Source organism: Rissa tridactyla, chromosome 4, assembly GCF_028500815.1.
Source record: "Rissa tridactyla isolate bRisTri1 chromosome 4, bRisTri1.patW.cur.20221130, whole genome shotgun sequence".
NCBI lineage: Eukaryota > Metazoa > Chordata > Aves > Charadriiformes > Laridae > Rissa > Rissa tridactyla.
In genome coordinates this window covers 16,629,413-16,656,696 of record NC_071469.1, presented here as the reverse complement: position 1 = coordinate 16,656,696, position 27,284 = coordinate 16,629,413, and the positions used below count along the sequence as shown (strand labels likewise).

The following is a 27,284-nucleotide window of genomic DNA, read 5'->3' as shown; positions in this document are numbered from 1 at the left end:
GCGAAAGAAAATAAAATCTGTGGATGGAAGATGTTTTGTTATAGCTAAGCGTTATTGCTGTCTGGTTTTAGTCCTTCAAATATGCTTGCATTCTTCAGTTCCACTGAATTTACTGGAATAATTTCCAATAATAGAGATGAGCATACTTCAAAGCCTTTGTAAGGCTGAATAAAACCACTGGGATCATACTGTTTCCAGTTCTATTACTTCTGTTTCAATTTGGTGTTAGTGTTGAAATTTCAACCTAGGGCCTCAAAAATTGATCCAATAACAGAATTGCAGAGTGAACCTTAAGGAGACCAATATCCACAGTGTAGCAGAAAAAAAGACCAAACTTGTATAGACCCTGGCACGTGGAGAAGATACTAGATAGTGGAGAGAGGGCCTTTTTCCAGTCATTGATAAAGACACAATAAGCAGCTGATGGCAACTGTGGTTAGACAAATTAACCCTGTTGAAGAGAGGAATGGTTTCTGAAAAGTAAAAACAGGTAAACCTGGAGGCAGCAGCTTGGGGCAGATGATGGACTTGCTAGACTTAATTCATAAGGGGAAATTAAGTATGCAGTTTAGTATTTCTTCAGAGTAGGTGGTTGCGGTGTTTTGCTCTGATCTTGCAGTCTGGGAAGCTGTAGACCACTGCACTTTTTCCCACCTTTCACAGGCCCTTGCAGAGGGGAAGAGAATTGCTTGCTTTGCACAGAACTTGCTCTAGCTGCTCCTCAAGATGGTGATTGTGTCAGCTGTTCCCTGGTTTCTGCTAGTCACTGTCAGGGTGGGAAAATTATTTTCTTGGTGAGTAACTGGTCAGGTGTCTGTTGGGATTTTAGACTGCCTTCATGTAAATCCAGACACCAGCTGCAGACGAGACTTGAGACAAGGTGGAACAAGTACCTTGATGTGATGGTGCAATGAATCATTTTTATGATATTAGTGGCTGCTGTTTCTTGTTCGTGTCTAGGTCCAGACAGAGTACCAGATTTGGTTGGGAAAGAAATTTTTTCCCCCAAAAGTCAGACTTGAGAGGAACCTCTGGGTACAGGCTAGTGCTATAGACTGCATATGAGGATCTGGGTCTGTATTATCAAATACACTGCTTGCCTTTCCAGAGGTCTTGCAGATTGCTGAAATCTTTGCCTGTGACACATGATGCTTTTGGTTTCTGAGAGTTAAACTATGGTCCTTGGGATCAATACAGCAATGTCTGGGTAGCGCTTGAGAGCCTGTGGTATGTTAATGATCTAACTAGATGTTACTGAAATTCTTTCTGGCTTTGAATTTCATAAAATTCAGCTTCAGTCCCTGTAGTTGATTCAAAATAGAGCAGCTTGCCTGTCCTTTTCCAGCCCACTAATAGGGTTCTGGATAGGTACAGTAACCTGGTCTGATGTAAAAGCCTGAAGCTTAGTCGATGTTTAAATTTGCTATGTAATGTACTGATGTAGGAGACTTGCAACATTTTTGTAGCTGCAGATGTTTTCAGCAGAGATCTATACAAATTGCAAAGTCAATATATTACCTTCAGAACAAGCATGCTTTTTAAACTGCAAACTGTTTCCCTAATCTCTGTAAAGTATACTGGTAGTTCTCTTCATGAAACTTTGCTTTAACTAATAATAATAATAATAACAACTAATAACTACTACTAATAATAACTAATGCTTTAACCTAAAAAAAATGAAGCGACCATATTGAAAGACCTCACTTGTATCAACAGTAGTATGTGACTGGTTTCAACTTTTCCCTGAAATGCTAGGAAGCTCTAAAGAAAGAAAATACTTGTGCCCTTGAGAGAAAAGGACAACTAATTTTGTCACTTAATTATTTCAGAGGAAGATTATCAGTGCTCTGAGAGAATGCATGCGAAAAACTGTAGCAAAGATTGGAGCAAAAGATAACACTGCTAGCATATTTCTAAGGGAAATGCATATATATATCATCTGCTTAAAGACACAAAGTTAGTGGTTTCCAGTTTATTTATGAGATACATTTTCAGCTTAAACTCCACAAACTAGCAGGGCCCACCTGCATCCCCTTCAGGACAGTTTAACAGCACCCAAAGGAAGAGGGAGGTGTTCAGGTTTCTAAAGGTTTGTGTTATGGCATGTGTTAAGAAAACCCTCAACTATCACCTTTGGGCAGTGTGACTGCTATCCCCTGCTCCCGGTCTCTCTGTGGGGTGTGTCTGTACTGACTGACAAGGGGAGAAGTGTGTGTGTGTTGAAGCTGACTTGCTTGACCTGGTTATGTTTTCCTCAAATCCACATCATTTGGCTTATGACTTGAGTTCATTTCTGGAGAGAAATTTGAAGCTTGGCTGAAGTGTGTATGTAACTCAAGGTCATTGTGGGCTTTGTTCTTGGCTGGAGTGTGGGTTTCTGCTTCTACTGTTTATGCTCTGTGTATGTAACTTTTTTTTAATTGGAAGCCCAGAATGGTCAGCTTTTCATGTCTTACCTGCAGAGATCTATTTACTATTAAGAAGATAAACCTATCACATAGTATAATTGTGATTTGTTTTGGGTGTTTGGTTTTTTTTTTAATGTATGTGGATTTTTTGTTGTGGGTTTTTTTGGTTTTGTTTGTTTGTTGTTTTTTTTTAAAATGTTGTGGACTGAAGGTTAAAAGAACTGCTTTATGGATGTTATTCATGCTGAAGAAAGGTGAATCTGGTATAATATGTGGAGAGAAGGGTGATCCATATAGTGCTGATTTCATTTAAATTTATCTTTCCTTGGCCAATGTATTCCTGTGAAAACAAACCAGTGCATTTCCAATGTTTAATGACAACTCTGGTGGTGCTTCTGACTAACCAGTTGCTGTCCTGAGAGTTGTTACTCAGCTGACAGAAGCTGTGACAGAAGGTAATTTCTATCAGGAAAACATAAACTGTATGTTAAATACAGGACATGCAATGGATGTCTCTATGGCAAAGACAGGGAATAGAGAAGAATCTTTTATGTTTCAGAATAAACTGTTTTGTGTGTGCTTCTGCTAAGCTAAAAAAATGTCCTTTGTATAACCAAGGTGCATATATTGTGTGCAGAATGCCCAGTTTATGCAGCTTTTGTTGATGTGGTTTCATTTATAGCCCAGGCTGCCCTACAGATATTCTGCTAGAAAACAAGTTAATGAAGTTTGAGTACCTGCACAGAAGTACATCATAATATGTCTTTAGCTAGTTCTAATATTTTTTTCTGCTGCTCCCAGAAATAAGTTTTCACTAGGTTTTTGAAGCTGCAGACAAGATGCATCAAGAAATGTTGTTCTAGTTTTGAATTGGTATCCAGATGTTCCAGGAACCTAGTGAATAAGTAATCTTGAAATGTGTTTTCTGTTTAGAAACTGGCAAAGTGTTCACCTGGGGCAGAGCGGACTATGGGCAACTTGGAAGGCACGCAGTGGTTCCCGATGGGCCGGAGGCATGCATAGCATCTGAACAACGCTTCGAGCTGTTGTGTAACATTCCTATTTCAGTGCCTTGCCTAAATGGAGCATCTCAGGTAAAGAAGAAAATTACTTTAATGCACCCAAAAAAATCTGGGAAAAAAAATGGTAATCAGAACAATTTCCTAATAGAACCTTTTCAAATGCTGCAGCACAAGCCCTTGCTGCTCTTCCTGTAAGCTCAGAATTTAATAAAATTCAATTATTTCAAATGTCTTAAAAGGTTTTTACATTCGGAAACTGATTTTTCCTTGGTGGAACCAGAGTTACCATTAGCAGAAAATGCCAAGTTCTCTCAGATATCAATGTGTGCAGGAGACAGCTGAACCTGCGATACGGCCTAGCAGATCAGCTGGGACTCTGCCCAGTTACAGCGCTACTTTTGTCTGAAGTCCTCTGTAATGGTTTATCCAATTGCCTTTCTCTAGCTGATAAATAATAGTGCTGCAGCTTCTAGACTATTTCTCTAACTTAAAATGCCCTTGAGTGATATTGGAGGCTTTCTTTTCATATGGCTAATTTGATACAAAATGGTTTATTCTCAAGCATCAAGATCACAGAATGGTAGGAGTCGGAAGGGACCTCTGGAGATCATCAAGTCCAAGCCCCCTGCCAGAGCAGGGTCACCTAGAGCAGGTTGCACAGGGACGCTCCAGGTGGGTTTTGAATGTCTCCAGAGACGGAGACTCCACCACCTCCCTGGGCAGCCTGTTCCAGTGCTTTGCCACCCTCAAAGTAAAGAAGTTCCTTCTCATGTTGAGATGGAACTTCCTGTGTTGTCCTGGTTTGAGGTAAAACAGAACCAATTTTCTGATTTGTAATTTTACTTTTTAGCTGGGCCTCTTCTAACTGACTAAAGTCTGAAATTAACAGCATATTGTTCAGACACTGTTCACTCTCAGAGTGATAAGACCTGATTATACCAAGGAATGGTATGCACAAAGGCTCTTGCTTAGACTTATTGCTATAATGACCAAGGTCAGCTAACTTCACTGTTTTGCCCCATTAGAGCATCAGAAGCAGAGAAGCATAGAGGGGTCCCACCTGCAGTTAGAGCAGACGGGACAGGTGACCCAAAACTGACCAACAGGGTATTCCATCCCATCTGCATCACGCTCAGTATAAAAGCTGAGGGATCAAAGGGGCAAGGGGGCTCTGGCTCGTTTTTTCTTCAATGGCCGATGTCTGAGGAGGACCCTGTCTGTTCGTCTGCCTTTGATACCGATCCGAGCATTCCTGACTCTAGTTGCGGAATTCAGCTCCTGTCCGTCGCTGACTCCAGTCTGGGACTTTCCCTGTGTCTGCTGGTGACGTGATCGTCATCCTGGTAGCTGGATACGGTTTTGTATATATTGTATACTTTTTTCTTCTTTAATTTTTATTATTCTATTATTATTTACTATTTTCTTATTTATTATTATTTTCATTAAAGTAGTTTAGTTCTTTTTCTAAACTCCTAAATCTCCTTATCTCTTCCTCTCCTCTCTGAGGAGAGAGGGGGGGAAGGGCCATCTGTCATTCTGCTTGGCCAGTCCGGCCAAAACCATGACAGATGTTCAAGTTTGTGTCCGTTACCTCTTGTTCTGTTGACGGGCACCACTGAAAAGAGCCTGGCCCCATCCTCCTGACACCCACCCTTTAAGTATTGTTAAGCATTGTTAAGATCCCCCCTCAGTTGTCTTTTTTCCAGCCTGAAAAGAGCCAAGACCCTCAGCCTTTCTGAATCGGAAAGATTAGAAAGAAAACTTTACTCGAGTTGTTTGCTGTAGTCTGAAGCAACATCTGACCTGTACTGCCTACAAACCATTTTCTTGGCTTTTTCGTGGCTGAGGCGGCATATGGCAATTGTCCTGTTGGCAGGGAATGTGCAGGTCCCATCTGGGCAGATAACCAGTCAAAAGGTATGCATCTCCCTGGGGGGTAGCTGGCAGTCAAAATGCAAGGGGTAAGTACAAGTCGACAGCTTCAGCCGCAATGTATGTACTGCGTTGCAGCCTCTTGGTAGTCTTCCATAGTGAGACTTGGTTAGAAGAGTCAGCCTCTGCACTTTCCCATCATCAGTGTTGTGTGAATGTGTGCACTCACAGATGTGAAATGGAGCTTCAGAGCCCAGGGTGCTGCAGTAATGAATAATTTGTTTAGTCAGTGTTGACTCCACTGAGTCTCAAACAGCTTTCTTACTAATTCTGAGGTGGCTGTCCCTGCTTTTTTCACTAAATATCTGTAGAGAAACACCGTTGTTGAATCTGTTTCATGCTGTTTTTCATTTGTGCTTTGGGCAATGCCTGAAGTAGATAGTTCTGTTGTTTCTCGTACAATACAAAGCCAAGGCAGCCATAGCTTTTGCACAGGGGAATTTATGCTTGGCAGGATGAGTGATCCATGAAGGTGAAGGAAAGGGATGCATTCAGATACATTCCTTGAAAAGGAAGAGAAAAACAATCTCATCTTCATTCTGCTGCCCTCAGCGCTCTTCCTCCTTATAGGCCTATGAGGGACCTGATTTGAGTGATTAGCAATGGCAGTGTTCTGGAGCAGGCATCATTCTTTTCAGAGCTAACAGCATGAAGATGATTTAAGAAGAGCGTGATCAAGAGCTAGCGTCATTTGTACCCTGAGAGGAGCTGTGTTGATGAGAAAAGGAAAAAGCAGATAAGAGCCTAAATTGTTTCACTTCAAGATTACAAAATAATGCCAGAGCTAAAATTTATACTTAAAAATGCATTAAATTGCAGTATGTAGGATATGTAGAATGTGAGCTGGTTTTCATTCACACACAAGCTCTCCCTTTTTCCATTTGTTGATGTATGGAGATGAGGTTTGATTTGAGAGCTGAATTAAAAGGAATACAGAGAAGATGAGTTCTTTTCCACGTTTACCTTGAATTAACAATTCCAATTTGCATGTTTAATGCAGAGAGCTAGTTTAACAGTTGAGGATTTCAACTAGTGATTTTTATCCGTGGTCTATTTTTAGAAATCACTTTTAGTGATTCAACTGAATTTTTGGCAAAGTTCTGGTCTGCTGATTGCTTCTGCACTTCAGTTAATATTGTTAAAACCAAAATTGAGAAACTAATTTAAGGATTAGAGGACAGTATAAAAGGCACACTAGTTTATCTCAAGGTCAGCACAGTAGATTTAACCTCCTGTGCTGCTCCTTGTCTCCATGCTCCTGGCTTACCTGCCTTCTCCACCAAAGACCAGGGATTCTACTTTCTTTGTGCTGAAATTGATGTAATGTCTGTGTCTGTCTGCCACTCCAAAACCTGATTTTTGAAGTGATGCGTGACCTATTCTATGGTGAGTTTGACTTCATCTGACAAACTCATTTGGAAGTATTGACATCGAGAAATATGAGTGCTTTTTTTTCTTTTCTTTCAACTGAAACAATGGAAGAACAAAACCCTGAATTTTAGATAATTACTTAGTAATCTGAGTATGCCTTCCTGGCAGCTTCAAAAGAGTGTGTGGACATCAGATTCCCAGTCTCATGTGTTTTAACTTTATGAATTATGTGACTGCATGTCTATTTATTATTTTCTTCTTGGTGCTTTGGTGCATAACCACCATGGACTAGGATGAGGCACTGAAAAGAAACTTCAGGCTGTAGCCAAAGTCAGTTGTGTGAGACATTATGCATGCAGTGCTCTTGTGTTGTGGGGCGTCCTTGATTGGACCTCTTCAGAACATCTGACTCATCTGCTGCCTGATGTGCATTCATATCCACTGCTCTTCAGATGAAAGGACAATTAAATACAAATGGCCTGAAATATGATGAGCCTCTGTATTTAGCAAATGCTACAAAGACCTGGTTTAATGTTTCCTCCTTGTCAAAATGCTTTTCTAGTCCGTTTGGTATTTTTGGTTTTAATAGCTATCGTTTTACTGTTTGTGGTATGTTCAGCATGTCATTCACATTGCAGCAAATGTTTGCTGCAGCAATAAACAAGTGAGAAGTCATTGTGCAGTGCTGAATGTTTCCTGCTAAAATGGATGGAAGGGTGGGCTACAGTCGTTTTGGATATGCAGCACTGTTCACATGGAGCCATGTTTTCATCGTATCCTTTCTCTGGTTAAAGTAGGCTAGATTACAGTTTTATGAGGAGGAAGATCTGAAATTTCAGTTAAGAAATTAAAAAAAAATTCTGTGTCACGCTGTCACTTTTGAGCATGTGTTTTCTTGGGCTTAATTCCCTCCTCAGTTTTACTATCACCCAACTTAAATCTTGATGGTGGATGAAGGGGCTAATTGTGTCAGGGAGTGAAAATAAACGATGGACTTGTGGCAACCTGTAGCTGCTGGGTTTATCCTGATCCTACTGTGGTCCATAATTCCAGTGTGTGCATTTGTCCCAGGGTGTTTATGTTCATCCCGTGCAATACAGATTGGTTTGGATCCTCCGTGTGGTTCCTTTCTTCAGGGAATGCCATCATGAATACACGCATTCTCATGGTCCTTTGCAGTCAAAGTTTATTGCCAGTCTTTTCAGTGGCAGTTACAGTAATGTATCATTTTTGCTTAATTTTAGTATTTGAAATATAGCTTTGTTTTTAATATGTTCTAGTTTTTCCCCTTTTCCCCATTCCTGTTCCAAAATATTAAGCATCTACCTACAAGACAATGAGAATTAATTGGTTGATTATTATATGACCGATAGGTCAATGTACAAGCATCATTATTGTCTTAACATATTGACACAATGCTATTGAAAATGGAACCTTTTGATTTACAAAAAATGACAACTGTTCTTGTATTTTTTTGACTTCTTGGGGAAAATTTTTAGAGGCCTCTCTGTAAGTAAGGCTGTAGTTGAGACTTAAAGGATGTTAAATAAGTAACCTGATGGTGTTACATATACATTACCTCTGTGCTGTGTGCATGGCTTTTGTATACTTAGTTGTTTTACTGGGTACTGTAAGTATTTGTAGCTATGTTCTTTATTTTGAATGGTCAAAATGAGATTTATATTTTTGTGGGAGAGAAACAACAAATTGAACTTTCCTAAACCAGATTTTACTGCTCAGAGATTGAGAATGTATATGTAGTAAAAGATCCAATAAGCTGCTTAAAAAACCCACTTTGGTTGTTAGGGAAGGAGGTAAATGCAAAAGTCTCTCTAGTTTTCCAAGCTCAATAACTTCTAGATAATCCAAGGACATAGTTCAATAGAAGTGGTGTTATGAAAAACAAAGTTTCGATAAACTGTGTTCCTTGTTCTTTGATTTGTCAGCTTGCCTTAAAACTCCTAACTGTGCCACAGAAACAGATGTAAGCCCTGGAAAATTCACAGTAAAAGGTGGTTCTTACTTTGCAATAATAATAAAGCTAATAATAAAAGCTAATAATAAGCTAATAATAAAAACAAGCAGGGGATAGGAGTGGAAACAGAGAAATGACATGACTTGAGGTGCAACAGCAAGTCAGCTGGAAAGTTGAGAAAAGAACCCAGGTGTTACACATTCCACCACACATTCTAAATTGCTCATTAAGCTTCCTCTCTTGTGATATCAATAGAAGGGAAAGTTAGTTGATATCTGCATGCTCCAGACAGGTCAGATTACTACTTGTGTTATATTTCAATTAGTATGTATTGCTTTCCCTGGATGTTGTTAATGCTGTAGATCTGTCCACCTAGTGATTCTTCATGAGGAGAGACCCCCATAGAAGGAGGGGTAAAGGCCAGCTTGTCTTCTGCTGAGGGGTTTGTGAGGTCCTTCTGGACCAATTAATTGAATTATCCTCATTCTCAAGTTGAAATGATGTGGAGTTTCTCACTTGGTAAGCAAGTAGTGCAGTGTTTTCTTGGTTTTTTGGTCGTGAGTTGTTCTTTTACAAGTTGGTCTTGATCTATGTCCTTTGAGAAGTGGCATTGTTGAATTTTTCTTGATTGGTGCAGATTGGTTTTGTTACGCTATTTTAGAGATGCAATGATAAAAATTGCAATGTAGAGACGGTCCCTTTAATATTCTTGCAAGAGTGGAAATCAAGTTCTTGGCTTATCAGTGCGTTTTAAGTGGCAAAAAAGGAAAATAAAGGCCATGGAAAAGTGGGTTCTGACTACGACTGACTGTGCAGATGAGAAGTTTCAATTAAGACCAAATTGTTGGAATTATCATTAGGGGGTGGAAAAAAACAAACAGGATGATCAAAAGAATGAAACTGCAGTCTGCATATGAAATAGAAAGTCTGTGTTAGATTAGCTGTGTTTGTGTGATCTGTATGCCCTGCGTAGGAGAATAACGCTAATCTTGGCAATGCTGCAAGAAGGTTGAGAGGAGTTTACGGTTATATCACAGGGAATGAGGAAATGTGATTTACTACTTAGGTCAGTCGGTTCTCCCTGTCCTGCTCCTAGCAGGAAATTGAGAGCAGTAACAAACTGCTGAAATTCAAATACAACTTTTTGGCTAGGTAGCCATCCCGTTTATTCTGTGCTTTTCTTATCCCATTAAGGCATGACCGTGGTTTGTAAAGAATATCTTATGGCCTGGATAGAGAGACATTTAACACTCCTAGTGAAATCATTTCTAGAAGTTAGGAATGCCAGTGTGTTAGACAACAGGTTACTCTGGAAATATTAGTCTGCTCCGTGAAAACTGTAACCCAGTCACAATTTTGTTGTAAATAATTCAGTGAAATCAAGCTCAGGTATTTAACACTAGATGAGAGGAAGGGGAGCTTTGCTTTCCTCTTCTCCTTGTGGTTATAAGCAGAGCCTAGATCACCAACTCTAGGTGTGTAATTTTTGGAAAGCAGAGAGAAGATTATATTTATTCCAGCATCATGCTTCCTGTCACCCATACTGATTTCTCTGCAGCTGGCATTGCAGAAAGGGAGATGGGAAATCAAATTTCCACCAAGTGAATGGCAAAGGAAAACTCCCGCACTGCCTTTGCATGCCAGAGAGCGTATGCTGTGTGAGTACAAACTAGATGTTTTCCAATTACCACTTTTGCAGATGAGAGTTGGTTTAAAATGACCAAAATTGCTCTGCTGGGGTTGTACTGTAGCACTGAGGTGGCAGGCAGGGGTCAGGCTGCTTTGTAATCTGTATGGGAGACCCCAAAGGATTGATTTACCTACAGTTTGGGTGAAGTAGGAGAGGACTGACATGGGATGAAGTCAGGAGTTGGAGACCTACCGAACATGTGATGACTGTGGTGTTATAAATGTGAGTGTGGGTGGAGCCTTAAACTTCATAATGCATAAATTTATTTTCTGTTTGATAGCATGTTGCAGTTAGAATTCTAAATTAATAGCTCAAGTGAAGGGAAACGGAAAAAGACTAAAACTACTTGCAGCAGTAGCCACGGCTTGTGCAGACATGCATGAGCTGTCAGTAGTGTAGCCCTAACAATGACACCAAACTGGTAGCTGTATTTAGTGAGCCTATCAGTAGCAAAATGACTAATCTAAGTCATGTCATTCGTAACTGTGACCTGTATATGCTCATACTATATTCTTAAATTAAAAATACTGGCTGGGTCCCAACCTTCTGCATGGATTATTCTAATAAGAGTGTACCATGACTGCAACTCACTATGAGCTCAGAGACAACTTGTGATCCAGCTCATTGCTCCTCTGAAGTGCTTCCTTGCACCAACAAATGCCGTGAACGTTCACTAGTGCCATTCACATGCATGATGCAGTTAATGCCTGCTAGTCAACCATGGGCAGTGTGGCGAAATTGCTTTAAAAAATGGACTTGGTGTTAAGACAAAGCCTCTGTGAGCAGCAACCTTGGAAGGTAACAACTGTTAGTGCAGAAATCCAGTTCTGCTTCACTGGCATTGTTTCAGTTGCCTTGCTCATCCATGAGGAGCCTAAACAGAAAGGTTTCAATGTAAAAAATATCCATCCTAGTTTGAGGTGAGTCAGGTCTAAACCAGAGTGTGTGCATGGACATGTTCCAAATCCAAGTGAAAATATGGTTTGAAGCAAGAGGTTGGTGGAAAAGGCCCTAAAGCATGCAGTTTTTCATTCTCAATTTGTCATTAGAACTGTTACAGAGAAGGGATTAACAAATCAATGCAGGCTAAAACGAGAGAAAATCAATAAGAAACTGTAGTGAACTGGAACAAAGCTATCCATTTACAGCGTTCTCTGCAATGAAATCTCATCCATACTTCCTTTTATGGATGGAAAAATAATGCAAAAATGATGATTTGGGGTTAGATTAATTCTTTTTTTACCTGGCTGACTCCAGAACTTTAGGCCAAGAAACTTCTCGTGTAAATGCTATCTATGTTTCTGTTTTCTGTTGTGTTGATGAATTCTATTGGGAGGTTCTGTAGCAGTGGAATCTCAAAGGAAAAAATAGTCAAGGAGAAGTATATCATTTAAGTTACCCTCATAGGAATTTGATGGAACACTCTCTTTAATTGTTTACTTTTTTGTATTAGTAGAAGTGACTTCATTAGTTTTTCATTGTTTTTCTGTCTCTCTTTCCTAAAAAGAGTTTCACTGCTGAAAAGTTACTCCTTAATGGGTGTGTTGTGGTTTGGGCTGGACTGGCCACTGAAACAAATGACTGATGCTCTCACCAACTTCTCTCTCCAAGGAGAGGAAAGAGAGAGAGAAAGAGACTTAGGAATTTAGAAAAAAGCTATACGACTCTAATGAAATATTAATAATGAAATAAAAATAAAATAATGAAATATATACAAAACCATATCAAGCTCCCAGGATGATGATCCCGTCACCGGCGGGCACTGGGAAAGTCCCTAATTGGACTCAGTGGTGGATAGGAACTGGTTTCTGGAACTGGATTCAGGAAGACTTGGATCGGGATCAAAGGCAGATGAACAGAGTCCTCCTCGGATGCCGGCCATTGAAGAAAGAGAGTTGACCCTTTGATCCCTCAGCTTTTATACTGAGCGTGATGCAGATGGGATGAAATAGCCTGTTGGTCAGTTTTGGGTCACCTGTCCTGTCCGCTTCTCCCCACAGGTGCAACCTCTCTACGCTCTTCCGCTTCCAACCCTCCAATGGGGCAAATAACAAAGGTACCTGATCTTGGTTGTTATAGCAGTAAGTATAAGCAAGAGCCTCTCTGCATAAATTAGAAACAATCAGGTCTTATCAGTGTCTGGAAGTGGGCTACAGTCTTAAAAATATGCTATTAATTTCAGAGAGCGCAGTTAGAAGAGGCTTAACTGAAAAGTAAAAATTACTGAACAGAACATTGGTTCTGCGTGACCTCAAATGAGGACAAAGTAGTATGTGTTATGTAGCTAGAAAATACGCTGGGCTACCAGGTAGGGTACTACAGGTGAATGAGATGGGAGAGATTTTAGTGGTTCCAGCTCTCCTTGTTTATTGAGTTGTTCCATTGGTCCTTTCAAACTCATTTGTCACTGTGGGGCCATAAACTCACTGAGGCAGTGCTGTTCTGGCCAGCACACAGACTGCTCCCTGCTTTTAATTTAAGGATTTTGGATTTGGTTTGATCTTGGCTTATGCGTGTACTTTTACGCCAGTGATGGTGTTTGTTTTCATTTGTCTGATGTTTCCAGCTTTCACTTGTCAGTGAGTCATTGAAGCTGCGAGCCCTGCCAATCTTTTTGGCCTTTGTGCTGATGTTGTAAGTTATTGTAAAGCTATTGTTTAACAAAAGATTCAAAAGAGAAACTTGTGTTTCCGCTGTGATGCTTGAAGTTGTTGCTATGCCATAGCATGCAGTGAGTTTCAGAGACTGGTTTACTGAGCGGCCTACTAAATGACAGGTTCCTACCTGTTTGTCCTCCCACCCGGTGGCTCATCTCCTTTGCCGGTTGGCTGCCTCGCCTCTAAACTGAAGTTGTCAAAGGCAGAAGCTACCTCTGAACCCTGTGTGTGTTTTTTATGTGGTCTTATATATATATATATATATATATATATGCCCCATATATGCCATATATATATATACGCCCCAGCATTCAACCAACAGAACTTCTTCATGAAGGGAGGAGGAGGAAGGAAGAGGAGGGAGAAGAAAAAGTAAAAATAATGCATTTAATCCTGTGAGGACACAAACTGTCTCGTGACTAAGGGTTTATTCTTGGTCTACTGGCAGTTGATTGCTGAGGTGTCTGTAAATTCAGTGGGTATCACATGTAATCAGATACTAGCAAAGATTGCTAAGACCTATGCTCCTGCTGATGTCTTGCAGTTTTGGGGTTTTTTTAATCATAGAAAAAGTTTTTTATATTTCATTATCGGGGAGAAAAAAACCAAGCAAGATAGTTCCTTAGAGGTATGGTTCCAAAAATGCCACCTCCTACATTTTTCCACTTTTGCTCCCATTTTCCCATTCTTCCTTCTCTTCCCAGATGTGTAGAGCTAATGTAAAGACTCCCTTCCTTGGTAACAAGTGCTTAGGGAGCCAGGAAGGAGTTTTTATGATGCGTTTGTTTTTCCACAACGTTGTTTGGCACGATGTTTGTACTCTTAAGTGTCAAATTAACAAGTATTAAATACCCATTTTTCTTCCCATAATTGCCTCAGTGGAAATCCCTTCTGTCCAGCTTTTTTAAGTTGCCAAGGTTTACCTGCAGCCTCCACTGTTAGTTGATTTCACACATTTAAAGTGTGAACCCATTCAAAGCCTTGAAAATCTGAGACCTTGGTTTATTTCTATCAAAAGAAAAAGAAAAAAACAACAACAAAAAAAAGCACCAGGCTTTGCTGGACCTCACAGGAGATATTATGGGTGGGGTGAAGGGATGAAAGCCATCTAAAAAAATTAACAGATTTCAGGCACTTTAATCCAGACAGAGATGTTATGGTGTCTAAGATTTGATTAAGTGCTATGATAAGATACATTGTAGGTGTATATAACTATGCAATTCCTTTATTGCTTTTGCATATGACAAGATGGAGTACTTTGTGTTTGAAGTTCTTTGTTCTCTGTACAGATGCGAGCGTAGGATATGATTTTTAATTGTGAATCTTATTGCCTTCTCATGTCTTCTCTGTTTGGTCCCCCATTTTGATTTCTTGTGGGTTTTTCTTTTTTTTTTTTTTTTTTAATGTCTGAATGGAGGAAACCCCTTTTTCTTTGGTAGTTTTGGGAAAGGATTTATGACTTAAATGCAGCAAAGTGAATTCCAGAAATAGCAAACAGTGAATTGATTGTTCTTTTTCTTTGACTTCTTGATCTGCTACTGCTCTCTTTTTAGGATTTAACCACTGCAAAGGAAAGATGAAGGCATCCTGATTTTTCTAAAGATGCATTACTCATTGTGGTAATGCAGTTAAAATGAAAAAAGGAGCACCCACTTTTAGAGAAAATAGCTGTGTATCTATAAAAATTTAGACAATAATTGGCTTACAATTATAAAAAAAAAATTGTGACTTTTGGGAGCGCAGTTACAAGAATTTTTCAGAACTTTGTGAGGAAATACCAAAAGAAAGTGGGATAAAAAGCATGACAAGGGTTTAAGTCATTGTGATTGTCTCAAATTCTTGGTTTAAATGTATTTCTTCTTTATCATGAAAAACATACAGGGAGATGCCTCTTCTCCAGTGCACGTCACTGAAGTCTTTCTAGTTTGCCCAGTGGATTGGATTATTGAGGCTGCTGCAATACCATGCAAGCAGAAGTTTTTCACTTGGTTGCATACCAGCCTGCTGAGATCAAGCAATGTTTGTGGCATTATGTGAGCCTATAAATCCTGCCATTAGCCCTTCCCTGGAGGGGAAATAATAGTTTGGGCTCAGCTGTTGTACCTGGGGGTGGTAAGCTCACCACATCAGACTGGTCAGCAGTGTTCTGTAGTTGCTTTCATGCTATCAGAACACCTTGAAAACTCAGTGGATGAGAAGCACAAGTGAAATGAATGTGTTTGCTGGAGAACAGACGTATTATCTTGAGTTTTCATCTTCTGTGGTTATCATATATATATATATATATATAAAAATAAGCTTTGCAAAATCAGCTTCTTAAAAATCTGGTCCAATTTGCAGTTTAGCATACAGCCATGGTTAGTGAAGGTTCTTTGGGGCCTGTGCAAAGGTAGAAGCGGTAGAAGTGCTTCTGCATTGAAGTCTGGAAAGCATTACAGTAACTTCCCATGTTGGTTGCTGACAGCTTGGTCGAATACACGGATTTCATGCACTGTATCATTGGTTGCTCTGATATCACCTTGCTTAATACAGAACACGATATATAACATATTCTGCTGTGGATTTGTGAGGCAAATGTGTTTCTCAGCATCTTATATTTAGAGGAGTTGGCAAAAGGCAATCTTTTCACCTTAAGAGGTCTATCTTGAGTAATGTTACGAAGAACTGATTCAAGTCTGAAGCCTTTATTTGATCCTACCCTTTGTTTCATGTTCTTGAATGAATCGTTGGACAAGGAGAACATTTATTTAAACAATTCTTATTTCCAGCATTGATACGGGTAGTTGAAAACCTAAGTCTTATTATCAGCGATCTTATATTGAGCTAGTAGGTGTCAACTTGTCTTTTGAAAATTTAAATTTGCTGTGTTTGAAAGGATTACTTTGAAACTGTATGCCAGTTTCTTAAGAACACACAGATTGTTTTTTTGCTGATGTTTTCATTGGGAATGCAAGTCACAGGTTGTGGTGGGACGGGATGTTGTCAGTCTTCAGAAAACAAAAATTCATAATCTTGTCTTTTGCTTTTTCGTGGCATGATTCTTAATTCTGTTTTAAAAGAAGATAAAATATTACTTCATGGTTATCGTATCATGTGGAAATATAAATAACCTTAAAGAAATGAGAAAATGGAAATCTGTGATGACAGTAATTTTTTTTAAGTTTAATTGCATATCTCTAAGACATCTTCATCTTTGATACTGCCGATTCTACTCAGTATTTGTATGTGGGATCTCCATTACACAGAATTGAGGCTAAGAAAAATGTGGACACTTGCACAAATGCATTTACGTGGTCAGGTGTAAAACTTTCCACAGAGTTTTGTTGTGTTCAGTTTAGACTTCAGTCTCCTAAACAAAACATAACGTTGAGATTTGCAGCTTCAGAAAGCGAGAGAATACTTGGAACAGAGTAATGGAAGGCTATCTTTTGGTTCAATGTTTTGCGTGAAGTCTTAGAAGATGAATTTGCTGTCTCTGGTTTTCCTTGCCACAGCAAGTCTGAAATACAGACTGCTTGGGGGCACATGGAAAGCAAAAAGCTTGTGTCTTTTTACTTAAAAAGATTAAGATGTGATGCTATTTGATAATCTTAAGATACCATTGTTTTAGCTTAGCTGAGAAGCTGTCCAGAAATATGAAATAGGATGTTATGTGAATTTAATGTATTTCATATTTGAGAGAGAATCTGTCCTGCTCCCAACTCTTCAACAAATGAGGACAGCATGGTATCCTGTTTTGCTTTTCTACATGGTACGTGGAGATGTCTACAATGTCTTGTGGTGAAGTGAGTTAGGAGTGCACTAAGACTGACAGTTTCAGGGTCTTCAAGGATGACTGGTTTTGCGTGTGAGGTCTCCATTTGTAGTCAGGTTGGCAGGAAGCCAGTGAGAAAAGAGCATTTATTCACTTGCATTGAGTTTGTGCTCAGCATGCCATGCCAGAGAGAATTCTAATAAAGTCATTTTGTCTGAGGACTTCAAATTTAGTAATGCTAAGTACGTGCAGGACTACTGATGTACCACTGCTGAAATTAAATATACATTCAAGGTTGCTCTTTCAACCTTTTTTTTGCCTGTACTCTCCCCCTTACGCTTTACTTACTGACAGCTTCTGTTAGATACCTGTGTTACTGCAGAGATCTCAAATTATGCTGCTGCTTATTATCTTTTTCTCAACATGTGACATGCTTCAGGAACATCTCTTCCCGTTCAGTGAGACTGCATGTGCTTTCTCTTTGAGTCCTGTGACTGAAAGAGAAACACTGTGCTTTCTCTTCTCTTGTTATTATGGGGCTAAGCACTCAATTTTGATACGTTTGAGAAATCAGGACCAAATTCTGAAATCCTTTTATTCATGTTAGATAAATGTGATTAATTGTGATGCGCTTGTATGCTTATACATTTATTGAGAGAAATGTGTAATATATCAAATAATACTTATGCTTGGATTCCATCTACCTATTTTCTTTTGTATTCAGGGAGATACTCAGGGAGAATCCAAAAAATTAAAACATTTGGAAAGGTGATGCCAAATTGGCTTTATGTTTGAGCTAAGAAAAATGAATCTGTGAATTCTAGATTTGCTCTAGGATGAGCAAAAGTGAGGCTATTTTAATGTAATTTAGTAATTTTTAATTAAATTCATGGTAAGACAGAGATGTCAGAAGTAGTGAAAATGCAGGTGTTGTGCTTGTGTTGTTATATGTCATTCAGATATATCTGGGTATAATTGAAGAGGAATACCTTGATTTTTAGAGAACTGATATTGGAACACCCATGGTTGTTACATTTGTCTGAGTTGCACCTCCCAGCGGTTCTGGTAATTTGCTCTCACACCTAATTTATGTAACAAAGATCTCTCATGCAGGTCTGTAATCGCTACACATGCCTTAGCTGAAGCTTCCTCGTAAGATATTTTGCTTCTGTGTTTTCCCCCCTGTTTCTTTCTCTTGCTCTCTTGCCCAAGAGAGTTGTTTTTGTGTAGACCTACTGAGAGCCATCTGGTGTGGCTACTGGGAAGCCAGCGCTGCACACCTAAACAAGCCTGTCACATTGTTCGCATTTGTCAGTGCCGGACCTGCACCTGTGAGAGACGGTCTGCAGAGACAGCTTTGTTACCTCTTCTAAAAAATGTGTGTTTGGTCATAAGCTTTTGGATTATTCAGTGCTTTATTTCTCGGAGAAAAGACTTTCTTCAAACCTTGAGGAAAAGGAGTGTTCAAGTGGCTATAAGCAGGTGTCCTTAGCATTTGAAAATTCTTTAAGGTCTACAGACCTTCTGGGGGATAGCATTCATGCCTGCCAGTTGCTATCTCAAAGACACTTGTGTGTCCTACGGCTTTTGGAGAGGGGAAACTTCTATACTGCAGAAACTTGAATGTATGGCTTTTTATTGATCCTTTGTTCCAGCTAAGGGCAGTAGCTCAAGGTGAGATGCGGTAGTGCTTTATTTCCCCTGGATCAGAGTCAAACTTTTCAGCTGAGTTTTAGAGCTGACCTGACTGATCTTTAAGTAATCTTTTCCTACCTCTGGCAACGTAGCAGCACATTCCCCTTACTCCCTCCAGGCAGATTCTGCTACCAGAGTCGCTGAAATGAATAAAAGACTTAGTGGTCAATAGTTGCATTCTGCAACTCTTTTTCAAAGCATAAGCTCTGCTATGTGTAGAAGAATACCCAACAAATGTTTCTCTCCTGTCTTTCTGTCATTGTAAGGCACTTCAAGCCTGGCATTACTGGATGGAGATGTATGAAGAATTGAAAACCAGCACATTGCCAATCATAGCAAGGCAAACTGTGATGTCGTTTTAGATGACTATACAACATTATTTTATTACCCGAGTTTGCAGTAAGAAGTTGCAAGAATCCGTTGTTCATACTGCTGTGCTTGTCTCATTGCCATGCCAAAATCGGAAAGTATTGTGTACCTTCCTTCTGCCCTGAGTCACGTCCCAGTAGTCAGGGTTTGCAAACGATCTTTGCTGGTGAGCAGCATAGTTCAAAGCATATATTAAAAAAACAGCTGCCAAAAGAGGGGTAAACCCCGCCTGGTTAAATAGAAGCAAGCAGCAACACTTAGGTCTCTGATGGACAGAGTAGAATAAAAGGGATAAAAAGCCAGCAAGCATTCCTATGTGTAGAATAGCTCTTCATACTAAATCTCTTGTATAGAATGCTTTGACATTTGTTTGCAGACAACACAGCTCTGTAAGTACTTTTGACTGGAGACCAGAAATGCAGCAGGAGTTTCTGGGTCAAATCCAGCATTGATATAGAGGTGCACTTAAGTCAGTGGAGCTCTACAGTATGCAATGGAGTTGTCCACCATGTTGTAAAGCCATATGAGTTTCTCGTGACTGTCAGAAATTAATAATATAAAAGATCCGTTTCTGAGATTTGTTTAAGGTAGCAATGGTAGTGATCATCTATGAGAGGATGAGTCCATGTCCTAAGGCAAGCTTTTCTTGAAAGCCTTGTGATAATTGTTTTTGGGTGTTTTGAAATATATCTTGGAATCTTGTTTTTAAAAAAATATATCTTGAAAACGTGAAACTTTAGGTTTTAAGACCAAAGTGAAATAGCAAGATTGCTGCCCTGTCTTTTCTGTTAAAAAGGTCTCTTTATTTTTTATTTTAGCTAGCTTCACAATACTATTGTAGCTTCAACTGAGTTGCTACAATGTTCTTGGATAACAATATTCTAGTTGTCATTTGACAAACATCCAGTTTTACATTCAGCTATGCAGAGTATGCTTGATTAGGCCTATTGATTTGAGAAGTAAGGTAGAGATGAAGATGATTAAGTGTAACAGACTTTTAGCTCAATGCAAATGTTTATAAGGAATTAAACATTTACTTATGAGCAAGAATAAGCATACTGGCTTTGTCTCTTAGCAACAAGTGAATGAATTGGCTAGTAATGTGGTCAGTGAAATGGTGAGAGAAGAAAACGTTTGTTAAGTCTTTTTTTATGTAATTGAAGAGCACAAAAAATGAAGACAGTTTTAAAATGTGCCGCTGTATTGCTGTGTGTGTCTTGTTGCAGCTTACACTTCATGTGGTATGGTATAGGTTATTAGTCGCTGCTCAGGCTGATGTGAATTTTTTTTTGTATTGGATTTGAGAAATCTTCTGGAATTGCGCCAAACGGTTATATGTTCCAGTAAATGACTAAAAGTGAAATTGTGTCTAAATGACTCCTTCACTGATATCTAAGCTGCTGGAATATGTGTTATCATAGTGACTGAAAAATCAGTTCATCATTTCAGAGAGCTTTATTTTACTTAATGTAACACTCTTCTTTGTTCTAACACTGACTTGTTCTGTGATCTATTGGATTCAGTAAGTATTTGAAGCTTGAATTTCGCATGACCTATGTCATATTAATGTGTCTTTAATGCTTGGAAAGCGTAATTTATTCTTGTGAAGGTTTGCAGAGCAATAGCACATAGCTCCTTAGAGAACAGCGAACTTTAACAGCAATATTATGAACCTAACCCAGTGTATTTTAATGTTGTTGTAGCTGCTGCGTATGAAGGCAGCATAGCATTTTCTGTTCCAGTTTTCTGTTTGGTTGCCCAAATTTATTAAAGTAATTTGCCACTTGGAGGAGAAACTTCCATATTTGCACTCTTTTCTGAATTGGCTTTATTTTGAAACAGTGACCAAACCCAACCCACTTATCCTTAAATTGTTTTGTTTTGCCCTTGAGTAGTATTAATAATGTTAGAAACCTAAGACGGGTTGTTCTGAGTAAATACTTACAGAAAAGGGAACTTACCTCAGAAGAAGTGGTCTTCAAAAGTCCACTCACATGAGATGATTACAGTTTCTTTGAAGACCACGTATTTGTTTTAAGAGATTAATGTTTGGATTTTTTTTTGAGGAAATTACTGTCTCAGTACCTTGTTTACTGTTAGCTGAAACGGATAGATGAAACTCTCACAATTAAGATCTTACTAGGTTTATTCAGCGTGGAGAAGAAAAAGTTTCAAGGGCACATAGTAGCAGCCTGCCAGTAGCTACAAGGAGATTCATCAAGAAGATGGAGTTGGGAAGGAGGATGAGAAACAAAGGGCACAAATTAAAATGCGAGGTTCAGACTTAATGTAAGGAAAACCTTTTTCACGTTGAGGACAATCAAGCAGTGGAACAGGCTGCCTGGGGAGGTTGTACCATTTGCATTATTACAGAATGGTAAAGACTCACCTGGATAAAGCCCAAGCAGTGTGGTCAGATCTCATAGCTGACTTGGCTCTGAGCAGGAGGTTGGACTTGAAACCTCCTGAGGTCCCATTGAACCTGAATTATCCTGTGATCCTCAGATCTTATTTGTGTCCTCAAAACTGTTTCCACACATACTCAACATTCAGAATTATGAAACTTCAGTTCAGTGCTGTAAGATGGATGAGTTTTTGGGGTATTTGTTGAAATGCACTAGTCAAGGCTCAAATCAAGTTCAGTTTGCAGAAATGATGCTTCTTACTAGGAAGGCAACCAGTAAGAGAAAAGGAAATTAAAGAAATAATGCTGGTTTTTCCTGTCAGCTATAATAAACACTTTGGGTGCAGCAAAATGTATAGAAGCATTATGTAAGCAGTACAGAGCTCTCAATGTGCCCCTCTGGATAAAATAAGGTGCTTGTATTACTCTGATAGGGTAGAAGCTGGCGTCTTCTTTCCAGTACTGGCTTGTGGAGAGGAAGACTGTAACTGAAATAGCAACTTGGAAAAAAACTGCTTCATGGTTCAGTGGTTCTTTGTTGTTATTTTGTTTTACCCCAGAAGCACTAAAATTAGCTGTCCTCTCCTCTTTGTTCTTCTTTTCTTTATACTCCAAAGTTCGCAAAGTAGAAAATCTGTTGAGAAGCTAGTCTGCAGTTTAACTATCCATACATTGAAAATCAGAGCCCTTGATCTGTTTGCTTAAAATGATTGTTTGATTTTTTCAATGTTTGTTCTGCTGTTTCTCTAGTTGTGTGCCATTTTCTAGCATAAATTGCTCTTTAGTCATATAACATTAAGTCATATTGCTTTACGCTGACGGTTTTGCTCTAAATTTAAAAAAATAATTTTAATTCTATGCCCTTCTCACTGTCCTCTGTTTTCTTTTGAGTTGTAATAGATGCACAGCCTGTGTGACAGACATGCTGTTGAAATCAGTTCACTAAAAACAGAGCCTATGCTCTTCAGAAAATTAAAAAAAAAAAAATATCTGCAATGTTGTGTTCTTCTGCAAGGGTAAACAGAAAACTGAAAGGAGACGGAGTTATTTAGAGGTGACACAGATGTGACTTTGTCATCATTAAAATGTTTCTTGGAAAAGACTGTCCTGATTCATGAGAATCATTTTTATTTGAGTGTTTCTTCTGAGTTACAGTATTAGTCATCTAGAATCATGTATGCTCTTGGCAGTTATTTTTAAGGATCTTTGCTTGTCTGAAGAAGTTCCCTTTATTTTTATTCTTTCTCAGAGTGGTATATGTGAACCCTTAAACACAAAGCTATTTTTTTCACCTCAGTTACTCTTGACACATTAAGTTAGCTTGATCCACAAATAACTGCTAGAAGTGAGGCTTTTGTTTTTCATTTGTTTCTTTTCTACTTATGCATGGACTTTCTACTTTGGGTTTGAATTAAAGGCCTCACAATCAATTTTGTGGAAAACCAGCATATAGCCCAAAACTTCACTTTTCTTTGAAATCTGCAAGACGGCTACAAGGAATCTCTTCCATTCTTTGTGTTAGCAGCGTTGCTGCTGTTCTTATAAACCATGTTGCTTGTGGGTCTGTTTTTGGCATGATGAAATCACTGGGGTTTGAAGAGCTGTGTTTGCAAATCACCTAAAGCACCGGGCTTTTGCTACAAGCTGCCTTGGCTTTTCAAGGGTTAATGCATGAAGTATAATTGATATTTACTTCCCTTGTAGTTTCCACCTGCAGAAGAGGATAAGGAATGGAAGTGTATGTGGTAGTTTTCCATGGCAGGTAAAGAAAGCACTTTTGTGGGGGCGCTTGGATACCTTCTGCAAAAGAATTAGTTCTGTAGAAGGCTACAAGATAAAGCTCAAGGAGCCCCCGTCTGATAAATGATGCAGATCATTGGTGTTGAACAGAGGAATCTTATTTTCTTGGAGTTTTCAGTCTGCAACAATTCAAAATAAGTTATCTTTTATTTGTGTTCTCCCAGTGGCTTGGGAGGCCTACAGTATGATCTTCTTAGACTTGGCCGTGCTCAGATGCAAGCAAAAATACTATTTCTTAGGGTCTTTACAGGCTAAGTATATAGAGATGCTTGTAGGCAGGACACAGGAAGGAAACAGTACTATTGTCATTTAGCATGGTTTGCAGTCGACATGAAGCCTGCAATTCCTCCCCCTCCCTCCCCCCTGCCCTTTGTAGGTATTGTAACAGCGTCAAAACTTTAGGAGAAAAATTTTGATGTCTGAATGTATATAGAAAGCTTTTTTCTTTTTTTCCTTAGAAAAAGTCAGGTAGCATTTTGGTTGAAACAAGGGTGGGCAGAAGAAGGGACTGACTACTGTGTGTATAGAGCAAGTGGCAAAGTATTGAGGCGGGTGTCTCACTGCTGGTGAAGATACCGTCCTGTGGTTTTGACTAGGGAGACTGCTTTATTGAAGACTTTCTAAGAGTGACATGGCAGGGCCAGCACTACTTCCAGGTGTGGAAAGTCCTAGTTGTTGATTCTTTCAGTGCTGGTAGCACACATGGTAACTGCTGGTGTTGCCTGCTCTGAAGCCAATTAGGAATCTGAACAGCTCTGAGCGCTGAAGTGACACCTCCTACACATGTAGCTGGAAAGGTGCCTTATCAATTTAGTTGAAGGCAGTGAAAGGGTGGCGCAGTGGAGTGAGATTGTTTGAAGTGTTTGAAAAAGTTTGAGATTGTTAAAAAGTAAAGACAGCGTAAAAGGCCTTTTATGAATGCAGCTTGCTATTGGACCTGTAATTCCCCATTATACCTATTAATTTGAATTTCTGTAAAACACGTTTGGGGCAAGTGAGAAAGTGCAAAATTGCTATCTTTTCATACATAAGATCTAGCGCTATAAAGGATGTCTCTAGCAGGTTTGCAAACTTCCCAAAATTCTCTGTAGCTGTTGGAGCTCCAAAGGGTTAATGCAGTTAGTACTATCATTGTCTGGGGAAGAACTGTGGGATGGCAAAGGAGAAACATTCAGAAAAAGTTTAATGCTTTTTTAATACGTAAAAAGTACATTAGAAATCTCACTAGTTATTTAAAAGCTTTAAAAGTAATAATTATTCATGTAGAAATGGTAAGTCTTGGTGGCTACCAACACGACCTGATTTCACATTGAGTTCAAAGTATGCACATCTCTAATGCTGAATGAACTTTGCAGAGTTGTGGATATCTCTGCAGTATGTGTAAAGTAGCTTTCAAATACATAATATTGATACATTTGGCAGGATTTATAAACTTTTCTGGTGCTGACAAAACAGTCATTCTTTCCTGTTCCAAGGTGAAGTCCAAAAATAAGCACCTCAATATATGATAAAGAGCCTGTGCATTAGATGTTGTCAAGGGCTCTTCAGTTAAACATGCTTGAAATTTTTAGACCAGGCTGGTTTTGAGATATGATGTGCCAAAATAGAGCTGGAAAATTTTGACAACGGTATTCCATTTTTTTTCATTCTTTCAGTCACAGAACTGAACAGACCTGTATTCTCGTAACCCCCCTGGCCCCTGCTGCCTGATAAGTGTAGATATAGAAGGGGAAAAAATATTGTTGAAAGGACTGTTTCGTATCCTGTCCCCCTAAATACTTGCATGTCTGTGTTAATTTTCCTCACTTTGTAACAGTAGTGCTGCAGCTCTGGAGGAGCATGCTGTGGCTGGGAGCCTCTCTGGCAGCTTGTTTTCATGCCTGTAGCTTGGCTACTTAAACGCACACAAAATTCTGCTGAAAATGATCTGGACACAAGGGTGGAGGCATTTTTGTTGCTGCTGTTCCAGAAAAGGAACCACAAGCTGGGAAAAGGAAGAGTTTTCCAGTGGCAGCTTTATTAGATGCTATGGCTATAAAAAAAACCCCCAAACTTCTCCAGAGTGATGTCTTTAGAAACCTACAGAACATTTCTGCTGGGTTACATGCTAAGTATCTGTTTTTATTGGGGAGTACTGGATGGTAAACTTCCACTCTTACAGTTTGATTGTCAGTGAGTCCTGCTCACCATTGTATATGGCTGACAGGGTAATAAAATTAGACAGTGTTTCATCACGCTGTCCTCAATCAGAAACTGAGAAATGAAACTGAAATGAAGCTCTAATAAGGCACCTTCACTTCTTGGTAAGTTATTTTACACCCAAAGTTCAGCGTTCAGAATTCTGACACCCCTGATCAAGGATAGGTCTGTTGTGTTGCACAGATATGCTACTAGTCTCTTCCTCGAGGGCGGCAAGTTTGTTCTGTTATAGGAAGGCAGGTTTATAGCACTGCAGTTCTGAAATCAGAAGTACAATGCAAGTCTGGGAGTCAACTTGAAAGCAGAGGATCAAGTCCTTCCTGAAAAGTTATAAACTCACACACTGGGTGAACTAAAAAGGCATGTTTGGATAGGCATCTTTTGGTTTGGAAAGCTAGCATGGATATCGAGTAACTTTCTGTGGTTTGTGTTGCATCACTTGTCAAGTGGTCCTGGTTATACAAGTAACATTCCAGTGCTCTGCTGTCTCTAGAAGAAAGAAAATTGGAGTTTAAGGTGTATGTGAGCTTTCCTGTCTCACTGCCGGTTCTCCTCACTTCCTAAAGGAGAGGATGATTCAGCAAGCTATAAAAGCCCTTATGAGGGACTTGGATTTTTGAGCTGTTGTTCTTCTAAAGATACTATTACCTGTCCTCTGAAACTAGCGCACACTGCTCAAATCGGTAGTTAAACTGTCTGGATGATATCCTCAGCTGTGCTGCCATCCCCTTTGAATTGTCTGAGAGAGCTGGGGCAGATTAGAGCAGCTCAAAAGGCCCTGTGTCTGACTGCTGGCTGGGGGGGACTCAAGCGCAAGCACTGGGTTCTGGGGGACCCCTTACAGCGCGGGGCTCTGGGGTTCAGAGGTCAGCGCTACCACAGGGAAGGCGTTCAGCATGCAAAGCTCAGGGGGCTGTAGGGCTGCTCTGGGGTATATCTATGTGCACTGTGATCCTAGGAAAAAATATGGGGAGAAGCGGCACAAATCAGTTTTTGCCAAGGTCCGTACTGCAAGAGCGAGGGATGTGCTGATGTTTGAGGTACTTGGACGCGAGCCAGGGCTCTGCAAGGCTCCGGGGGTTCCTGAGCTCTGCTTCAGAGCTGTGCTAATGCTGTGCAAGTTTCCAGGCTGTGTTTGGCTGGGGTGCCATCTCAGTGTGTGGGTAAGGGAGTGGGGGGCAGTCTGCTCTTCTCTCTGCAGCCCTGCACTCTGGCTGCTGCTGGCACCCGAACTAGTTGGTTTAACAACAGCCCAGAGCCCGGCTATTCTGCACTATGCAGTCACCCCTGTGACTGCAGTGCAGATATTTGCAGGGTTATGCTCTGGGGTTTGGCCTCTGCATCCATGATTTGGAGGGTGCAGAAGTTGAATAAAGTTGTGCTTGGGCTGCAGTTTTTGCTCTGCACCTCTGAGAGTGCCAGAATAAAGTCTCTTCTCCTCGTATCCGCAAAAAGCTACGGAGAACCAAAATTGGATGAGAAACAGAACAACCTAATGCATTCTGAGAAAGCAGATATTAAGACAACTGTTAGAAATAGTGTTTTATGTCTCTAAACTATTTATAGTGTAGTCATGATGTCTCCAAAGAGAGCAATGCTATATCACCAACATTTGATAGTGGTGCTCTGAATAGAGAACAGAATGCAAGACAGTACAGATGGCTGACAGACTGCAGCAAATTCCAGCTAATGAAGAAATGCAGTATGTTTGTTTACATGCAAGTTGAAACAGTTGGCTGTTAAAATTGGTTTTAAATCCAGCTCTGAGCTGTGTAAACATACATTACCCTTATGCAACGAATAATAATAAAATACATTTTTGCATTTTTAAAAAAATGTTTCCCTTTCAACAGTATTGCTGCAATTTGATAACTTGGCTGTTCTGTATTCAATGATCTTCAGTCCATGTGCAAATTGATGCTGCAAGTAATAAAACCATTTTACTGAGTGAATTTATGTACAGCCTCAAATCATGAATCTATATCCATGAGGTGAAGGTTTTATGATT

At 39.7% G+C, this 27,284-nt stretch overlaps 1 protein-coding gene across 9 annotated transcripts in view; it reads left to right on the top strand.

The window, feature by feature from the left end:
* Positions 1-27,284, top strand: part of SERGEF (secretion regulating guanine nucleotide exchange factor) — a 157,981-nt gene that overhangs the window by 31,940 nt on the left and 98,757 nt on the right. For 8 of the 9 annotated variants that reach the window (XR_008466013.1, XR_008466014.1, XR_008466015.1 and 5 more), the window contains exon 9: positions 3,342-3,502. Coding sequence is in view for 4 of the 9 variants with exons in the window: in XM_054199075.1 (XP_054055050.1) it covers positions 3,342-3,502 (161 nt within the window). In the remaining 5 variants the exon portion in view is untranslated. Of the gene's footprint in view, positions 1-3,341; positions 3,503-12,398; positions 12,455-27,284 lie in introns of those variants that run through there. The other variant, XM_054199076.1, reaches the window with a different exon arrangement.